Here is a 9,721-nt window from a genome sequence, read left to right on the forward strand (position 1 = left end):
CTTGAATGTTGTGAGTGGAGTCAAAGTTGAAAGTTTGAGGGTGTTTTGTAAGATATTCCAGTTGTTAGCTGCTGCAAAATGAACAGAGTTACGGCCAAAAATAATAGAAGTACCGGGGATGATGAGCTTGATGTATTCACTGGACCTAGTGCAATATGAAACATGGGCGATGTGAAGAAGAGAGGACAGGTAGGGAGGTGTCTTGCCCAGGATTGACTTATATACAAAATGAAGCCAATGGTGAAGCCGCCGGGTATGAAGGAAGGGCCACCTCACCAATTTATAAAGATCGCAGTGGTGAGTGTGGAAGGGTGCATTAGTGGCAAAGCGGATAGCTGAGTGATAAAGAGTGTCCAATTTCTTGAGCGCTGTACTTGAGGCCATTTTGTAAATGATGTCACCATAATCCAGAATCAGGTGTATTGTCATCCAGTGGCCAAGCCAGGGGTGGCCATGGCCACCTCTGAAAACTGATTGGCTACCCCACATGCCCCCCTGAAATTCTTAAACATGATTGGCTATTTGCCATGTCAGAGGCATTACTTGTATTAAAATCCACTCTTGTGTTGTTGTGTTTCAGCAAGCTGCAGAGACAGTAGTTTCTTTGTATTTGAATATTGTTTTTGTCGATGCTTTGACTTTGGACAATCATCTTCATTTTGAGTCCTTAAAGCTGGGGTTGGCAGTCTCGGAAAACTAGCATGAATTTGAATGTAGCATTTCCTCAGGACTCCGTCTAACTCCATCCCTCCTCCCTCAGAGCTCCTCCAAAACGAACCTGAGCAGAGCACCTCATCGGGTCAGAGGGGACAGGCCCGAGGTCGAGCGAGAGGGGCAGTCAGCACAGTCAGGGGAAGCAGCGGCAGGAGACGGGGACTCAGAGTGCACACCGGGGAAATTTATGCGCAGGAGGCGGGCAGAACAGCAGGACGGGATTTGAATGGTTTAAAATTTTGGCACCCAAAAAAGGCTGATTGGTTGTTGTTTTCCCAGGTTTACTCTGGCTGTAGATAGCAGCTTTTCTTCGCTCTTTTTAAAGAACACATTATGTATTGATTGCCATCAGGACATAAAGATCATTTTAACCAGTATAACAAAAAGTGTATCTAAATCTGATTACCAACCACAGCTTTAAAGAGTTCAGTTCAGCAGATTTAAATGTTGATACTCTTTCGAGTTACATTTTTAATGTTGACGTTAGAAATCTACAAAAATATAACATTTTTAAAATTATTTTATAAAAAGAAGTTAAAGTAGATGTGATTATTGGGGGCAACCCTACTCCGTTTGGGGTAAGCCCCTAATGTTTTCCACGCCTGGCCACCCCTTAACAGTAAGTGCCCCAGTTTGGCCACCCAGGTCAAAACTGTCAGGCTCCGCCACTGTTGTCATCATGACCAGGGTGTGTTTGGCAGCATGAGTAAAGGAGGCTTTGTATCAGAAAAGGAAAGCTAGTCTTGCTTTAAGTTTGGTCTGAAGGTTGTAAATGCGTGTGGTGAAAGACAGAGATGAATCCAGGCAGAAGCCTAGATATTTATAGGGTTTGACGAACTCCACAGGCGAGCCATCTATACAGCTGATCGTGGGGGGGCTGGATACAACATACCTCCTAATCACAACAAACATTATCTTAAGATGCTTTTACAAACATACCAGGTATGGACCGTTCTCTATGTTAAATTATTAACAAAGACCCAACACCAACGATACGATCCAGTCCCCTCTTACTGACAGGACTCGACCTTATCTTATCTTAATCCACCATGAGCATTGCACCTTGCAGTATTTCGCTAGTTACAGCGCCAAGGAAAAACTTCCTTTAACAGGCAGAAACCTCGAGCAGAACCAGACTCATGTTTGACAGCCATCTGCCTCAGCCGAGTTGGGGTTGGAAGGGGGGAGGGAGGAGAGTTAGAGAGAGAGAGAGAGAGAGAGCGATGATAGTGATGAGACGAACAGTAGTAGTAGTAGTAGTTGTTGCTACTGGAGTCCAGCATGTCCATAGCAGCAGGACGTCTACAGCAGTGACGATAAATGTATGCTAATTGAAATCTTTTTTTGTTTTGAATGAGCTAAGTATGCTTTTCACACTTTCCAAAAAAATCTACACATTGGAAAGTTAAACCCAGAGGTGACTGGGTTTGGCTGAAGTTCATTCAGACGTTTTACCTCTCATCTGAAAGGCTTTAGACTTCTTACTGATGGATAGAAGTAGAAATATAAGCCTCTATAGGGTTTATCTCCATCCACCAGTTAGCTTAGACCTACGGAAGCCTTTCATCTTCAAAAACTTAAACCAAGTTCAGTTTCCTGTTGGATTTCACTGTGCATTACTGTGATCTGGGCCACATGAGAACCTTCTTAGATAAGTCTACAACGTCAATGTGAAGACCAAAAAAAGACAAGATTCAGTTCAATTGATGACAATGAAGTTGTCATTCAATTTCCCTGTAAATTGTATAGGAAGTCTGAAATTCAACTCTGAGAGTACCCTACCTTTAAGTTTCAGCATAAATCATCTTGATTAACATGGTAAGGCCCATCAGCAAAAATGTTTAATTGAAGCTTGTTATGATGGGAAAAATACTTGATCACTCTTTAAACCTGTTGCACATTGCGTTTCTGCAACAGTGAACAAAATTCCACCATCACTACAACTTTATTTACACATTCATCCCTGCAGCTCATAATGGTGTCCCAATAAATAATAATAATAATAATAACAATAATAATAAAGTTTATTTATAAAGCACTTATCAAAACAGACGTTACAAAGTGCTTTACATCATAAAAACCCACAATAAAGAGAACAAAGCATGGGGGGGGGGGGGAGAATGGGCTGGCAAGACAATTTAAGAGGAACAGCTGAGAAAAGAGTAAAAGAGAAACTACTAAAAGCAATTAAAACAATAAAAAAATTAAAATCAGTAAAACAATGAGTGAATACAAGTAGATTAAAAATAAATTTAACATTGTGGATAAAACAATATTACAAGAAGGCCTTTCGATAAAAATATGTTTTCAGCTGTGATTTAAAAGAAGATACTGATGCAGCTTGCCTGAGATCCTCAGGCAGGTCGTTCCACAGTCGTGGAGCCTGCACAGCAAACGCTCGGTCAAGCTTAGATTTTACCTTTGTGACGGGAACTTTAAGGAGGTTCCTTCCTGAGGATCTGAGGCTGCGCCCAGGCTGGTAGGGTGACAGCAAATCACAGATATATTCAGGGGCCAGGCCGTGAAGTGCTTCAAAAGTGATAAGTAAATAATTGATGTAAATGATTTCAGAATGCATTATGACACTGATACTGATGTGCCTGACTGCTCAGCTGATATACAGTCATGGCCAAAAGTTTTGAGAATGACACAAATATTACATTTTCACAAAGTCTGCTGCTTCAGGGTTTTTAGATGTTTTTGTCAGATGTTTCTATGGTATAATGAAATACAATTAGAAGCATTTCAGAAGTATCAAAAGCTTTTATTGAGAATTACACAGAATTCATGCAATAAGTCAATATTTGCAGTGTTGACCCTTCCTTTTTCAAGACCTCTGCAATTCTCCCTGGCATGCTGTCAATCAACTTCTGGACCAAATCCTGACTTATGGCAGTCCATTCTTGCATAATCAATGCTTGGAGTTTGTCAGAATTTGTGGGTTTTTGATTGTCCACTCGCCTCTTGAGGATTGACCACAAGTTCTCAATGGGATTAAGATCTGGGGAGTTTCCTGGCCAAGGGCCCAAAATCTTAATGTTTTGTTCCCCGAGCCATTTTGTTATGACTTTTGCTTTATGGCAAGGTGCTCCATCATGCTGGAAAAGGCATTCTTCATCACCAAACTGCCCTTGGATGGTTGGGAGAAGTTGCTCTCGGAGGACATTCTGGTACCATTCTTTATTCATGGCTGTGTTTTTACGCACGATTGTGAGAGAGCCCACTCCCTTGACCGAAAAGCAACCCCACACATGAATGGTCTCAGGATGCTTCACTGTTGGCAAGAGACTGGACTGATGGTAGCGCTCACCTCGTCTTCTCCGAACAAGCCTTCCTCCAGATGCCCCAAACAATCGGAAAGGGGATTCATCAGAGAAAATGACTTTACCCCAGTCCTCAGCAGTCCAGTCCCTGTACCTTCTGCAGAATATCAGTCTGTCCCTGATGTTTTTACTGGAGAGAAGTGGCTTCTTTGCTGCCCTCCTTGACACCAGGCCTTCCTCCAAAAGTCTTCGCCACACTGTGCGTGCAGATGCACTCACACCTGCCTGCTGCCATTCCTGAGCAAGCTCTGCACTGGTGGTGGCCCGATCCCGCAGCTGTAACACCTTCAGGAGACGGTCCTGGCGCTTGCTGGACTTTCTTGGGCGCCCTGGAGCCTGTTTGGCAACAATTGAACCTCTCTCCTTGAAGTTCTTGATAATTCGATAGACGGTTGACTGAGGTGCAATCTTACTCGCTGCTATAAACTTCCCTGTTAGGCCCTTTTTGTGCAATGCAATGATGGCTGCATGTGTTTCCTTGCAGGTAACCATGGCTAACAGATGAGGAACAATGGTGTCATGCACCATCTTCCTTTTAAAGTGTCCAGTCACTCAATCATGACAGATTGATCGCCAGCCTTGTCCTCATCAACACCCACACCTGTGTTAATGTGTGTGACACCAGTGTGTCATTGAAATTATGTTAGCTGGTCCTTTTGTGGCAGGGCTGAAATGCAGTGGAAATGTGTTTTTGGTGATAAAGGTCATTTTCAAGGCAAAGAGGGACTTTGCAATTAATTGCAGTTGAGCTGATCACTCCTCATAACATTCTGGAGTATATGCAAATTGCAATTATGAAAACTGAAACAGCAGACTTTGTGAAAATGAATAGTTGTGTCATTCTCAAAACTTTTGGCCATGACTGTACATCGATTCAGTCTCTGTTACCACCTCCAACGGCAGACCAGAGGCAGGACTTCACGTCACTGGCCCGCCTTTTTACCTCACACTAGCTCGACAGCAGTTAGGTTGAGTTCAGCATATCCAATATGGCTCCCGCTGATGATTTGCTTCTAAACAGCGCTTCAGAAAAAGATGGGTGATGTCACAGATACTACTTCCATGATTTATACAGTCTTTGGTTCACCTAGGGGGCCAACAGCAGGGGAACTCAATATTTGGCTTTCTTTTAAGAAAAACAAACACGCTGTCACTTGCAAGAGATTTTATTTTGACATACAGTTTTTAAAGAAATATCGCAGCTTAATGCCATCACATTCAACATGCTTCCTAGATGGTGGAATTAAATCTAAAGTGCAAATGCTGCAGTTTGTCATCAGACAACAATTATTCTCTTTTGAAGCCCTGCGTCCCGATGGGAGGAGGAGATGTAAGGGAGGCTGCTGGAAGGATTTCATGTCTCACCCAACCCAGAGCCCATAAAACTTTACTAGAAGGGGAAAGACAAGGGGGTTGAAAACATATTTACCAAAGTTTTAGACCAAAATACTGTGACTTAGGAATGCCAGACCAGCTGGAAACATGATTTTCAGAAAGAAGTTGCCAACCCATTAGCAAAACTGAGCAACAGTTAAACTTTACAGATAACCTGGCAGCTCCAAGACCAAGATACTATTTTTTAACCAGTCTTGAACATCAATTTAAAGAGAATAAAGAAGCAAACATTGCTCCTTTGCACAAACAAGGGAATTTTTCAATAAAAAATCAACAGGGGCTTCTTGTGTTTCATTTGTCATGCATTAATTTAGAGAATTTGATCTGTGACATCAGCGTTTGGTCACTATGATTCCTGTGCAGTCCTCCTTATCTTCACCTCCTGCAAGCTCTCACAATGCCAAACACTTTGCAATTATAAAATCAGCTCCAGTAGCAGGTTTCTAATACACGCTAACATAAGCTGGTGAGCAATAGAAGCTGTAAGAAATGACTCCCGTCTGAGTCAAGCAGGCTGCCTCAGCCTTCAGCACATTTTGGCCGCTCGGCACCGCAAAACTTTGAGAAAGCTGTCGATCTTGTGGGAGTCCCGGCGGAAGCAGGACAACAGGAAATGGAAGTTGGTCAGTTTGGAAATCTTATCGTGGCCGATGTCATTGCCTCCTCTGTAGGGAAGAGAGGAGACGCTCTGAGAGGCTGGACCCATCTAGGAAAGAAAAGAGGCAGGGAAAGTGAGAGAGAGGAGAGTGGTACATTTTTAATTTCAAACATTTTTAAGGTGGGATTGGTTGAAGGATTTCTCTTTCCACATTTGCACACCTTGCCAGAGAGGATGTCCAAGCCGTCTCCCAGACTCTTGGAGTGCTCTTGCAGCTCCTGGATCTTGTTGGATATGCTGTTCTGGGCTGGATGGGGCAGATTATTCGCAGAGCTGGACAGGACCATCAGGGGGTCTATCCAGGCTTGGAGCAGGGAACGAGCCAATGAGAGCAGGTCTGACTCCTGCAGAAGTACAACACATACTAAGATATACAAATCGGCTTACTGGGAAGACAGGAAACCGAAATGCAGCAGAGAACTGTGACGTGGAAATTGTATTATCTGTGTAGCTATTAGAGAGGAAGAAATGTGTCTTTTACTTCCAATATTTGACCAACAGAAGGCAGTAAGTGTCATACATGTGAGTGTAAGGACTATAATTTCCCATTGATGTGTGTTTGGTAATGCATTCAAGAGTTACACATCATGCACTGCTGCAACATTAAGTCAGCTCTCATTGATAATACTGGCCAAGACAAGACAAAGATTTAAAAGAAGGTCAAAGTGGCAAAAAAGAGCACTTGAGAGGTAAATAATGACAGGAAAGGATAAAAAAGGTGAAAAGTAAAGTCACTTACTGATACTTGAAGGGCTTGCTCCTTATCATTCGGCGTCTGTAGAGAGGAGGTGTGGCACTGTGAGGGGCGGGGCATGATCACCCGGCCTATAGGTGGGAAATGAGAGTCCTGGGATGGAGAGATGATGGTACTGCATTTTAAAACTACAATAAATTTCTAACTTGGCAAATAAATTATTTTTCTGTGATGGAGGCAAAATTCTAACTTCTCTATGAAGTACAAATATAAATTAAAAACACACACAGTATTGTTTTTTTTAACCATGATACATTAGAAAACTAGACTCTGACTCCAGATTAAAAACCTCGAACAGACCAGCTCATGTGTGAGAGTGGTGCTCAGGGAATGTAGCGTGTCAGAGCGCTGAGAGGCTCGGTCCAGCAGGTCACTGATGGCTACAGCACGGCATGCTGCAACCACACACAACACTGTGGAGGGAATAACGGAGACGGATGTCATTTCAGGTTTGGAAGGCAAGAAGTCTCATAAAATGTTTGACAGCCCACCTCCTGTAGCTGAGGCAGAGCTGTTTCTTCTTTTGGATTCAACACTGACAGCCCCCTTTAGCATTACAAGAGTTCATTTGTATAGCTACTAATATAACGTGATGACAAGATGGTTGGGTTTTTGGAATTGTTACCTACGGAAGGCCTAAAAGGACATGTTAAAATACATTGTATTACCTCTGTTTTCTCGAGATAGCAATTTCATTTCACTTGTTTTTCAAGATCACAACATATTAAGCTCTTTTTCTCAAGATAACAAGCTTTGTTTTCTTGAGATTAAGGAGAAAGATAAGACGAGAAAACTGTGAAAATAAAATGTATTTAATCATGTTCTTTTAAGGCTTCCATACTAAATATAAAAGCCCATCTAAACCAAGCGTCAACCTCTGGCCGTGAGAATTGAAGCCAATGCAGAAGTGTTACACACTGCAGTTTCTTGAGTGTCCGCTTGAGGCTAACTCCAGATGTACCAAAAAAACACATACACACAAATTCAAAAAGCAGATCTTTACAGTAGAAATAAACATGTTTACAGCCTGGTACAAAAAATGAGTGTAGTCTGGATGGCTCATTTCTTGATTGGCACACACTTTAGGGGGGGTGAATTTTTTCATAACACGGTAATTTCGAAGATATTAAGATAAAAAGTTTTCCATTATAAGAGGCACAGCTGATTTGATTGACAGGCAGGAACACTGTAGCTGTTGGCTAGGAGGCTAAAGGTTCACCTCCTTACCTCACACTAGCTCGACAGCAGTTACGTTGAGTTCAGCATATTCAATATGGCCTCCGCCGATGATTGGCCCAAAATAGGGCTTTAGAAACAGATAGGTGACATCACGGATACTAGACTATGTTCATCATTTATACAGTCTACGATCTATACATATGGTAACCAGGTAACTTCAGGTAACAGGAAACGCCTGTTATCAGTTTGTTTCTTTGTTCCTCCACAAACATTGTTTAGAATATTTTGCCTCACTAAAGACTAAAAAGACATTTTGTTATAAGACATTTATCTTAATAATAATAATAATAATAATAATAATAATAATAATAATAATAATACATTTTATTTATAAAAGCGCTTTAAAAGGTTCTCCAAGCGCTTTACAGTAAAATACAATTATACAATAGGAAAGCAAAAGGAAAACAGTGCAAAAAAAGCAAAGAAAAGCAAGGCAGCAAAATAAAACAAAAACAAGAAAAAAAAATCAATCAATTATAGTTTAAAAGCCTTTCTAAATAGGTGTGTTTTGAGTCCGGATTTGAATTTGGTGAGTGAGGGAGAGAATCTGAGGTTATCTTACAGTTTGAAGATCAAAAGCACAAAAAACGAGCTTCATTCTCTGGATACAATTAAATAAAAGATCCCACTATCAGGAGAAAAATAAGTTGAGATCTCAAGATAACAAGCTTTGTTTTCTCAAGATAAATTGAGGAACTAAAATGTGTTTAATCATGTCCTTTTAGGGCTTCCGCAGTTTCTGTCATGCCTTGCAAGATTCCCAATCTATACAGCATGATTTTTCAGTATCTTTACCCCTCTGCAAGACATATATTTATTGAAGATCAAGAGATTATTACCACATTTTTCACTGGTTAGTAGAATGCATAATAAGGATACAAGTGTGACATTTAATCTTTAATTAAATGGTCTTCACAGAGCTGCAAAGAATTTTGCAGGAGAACTTTTTACATTTATCAGAAATCTGTAAACAATGTGAAAACAGACATTTCTTTTTGTGACAGCTGTCCATACATCACAGAAAAATACCCTTAATGTCCTTAAAATATAATTATATATATATTATATATAAAATAGCTAAGCTAAGCCTATCTCACCCAACATGAAGACTTTCCCTCCGTTGCTTTTTCTGCGAGCCATCCTCTTCGTTCGTTTCTCTTTGCCTTTCTTTCTCTGTCTTCATCTTCTCTCTGTTTTATACCTCCTTTTCTTCCACCGTTTGATTATGCAGCAGAGGAAGAGCTGATTAAGCGGGTCTTCATGAGACTCATAATGAGAAACATGGTCAAGCAGAGTTTGCATGGATGCAACAGGAGGCACTCTCTGCAGGGACATGAATTTATGTGTGTGCGCTAGAGTTGTGGTGATGGTGTCGTGTGGGTGGTTTTGGGGAGCTAAGTGCAGGATGGAAAAATGCCCTCCAGGATCTTAATTAGTTGGATGAATAAAAACACTAATGTTCCTATTGTGTTCTGTATAAACAGCGTGACCCATGTTTTTCTTCACCACAGCACGTTTTTGGGTTAAAACGTTGAGGTTCAGCTCTGTGAACTGGTTAAGACAACCTCATACTTTCTATATGAGTAACTATGACAAATACACGTTTTAAAAGTAGTCTGCGCAAGAAAAAGTCCTACA

The 9,721-nt window shown here is 41.2% G+C and overlaps 1 protein-coding gene across 1 annotated transcript; it reads right to left on the bottom strand.

Annotated features, from left to right (window-relative positions):
- Nucleotides 1–5,201: 5,201 nt before the first annotated feature.
- Nucleotides 5,202–9,223, bottom strand: prl (prolactin). The gene is made up of 5 exons (XM_034712029.1): nucleotides 9,181–9,223; nucleotides 7,145–7,257; nucleotides 6,830–6,937; nucleotides 6,252–6,434; nucleotides 5,202–6,138 (listed from the first exon to the last, which is right to left on the bottom strand). Exons 1-5 carry the CDS (start codon nucleotides 9,221–9,223, stop codon nucleotides 5,959–5,961), a joined length of 627 nt encoding a protein of 208 aa, XP_034567920.1. The 3' UTR covers nucleotides 5,202–5,958.
- Between the last annotated feature and the right edge of the window lie 498 nt (nucleotides 9,224–9,721).

This window comes from Notolabrus celidotus, chromosome 20, assembly GCF_009762535.1.
Source record: "Notolabrus celidotus isolate fNotCel1 chromosome 20, fNotCel1.pri, whole genome shotgun sequence".
Classification (NCBI taxonomy): Eukaryota; Metazoa; Chordata; class Actinopteri; order Labriformes; family Labridae; genus Notolabrus; species Notolabrus celidotus.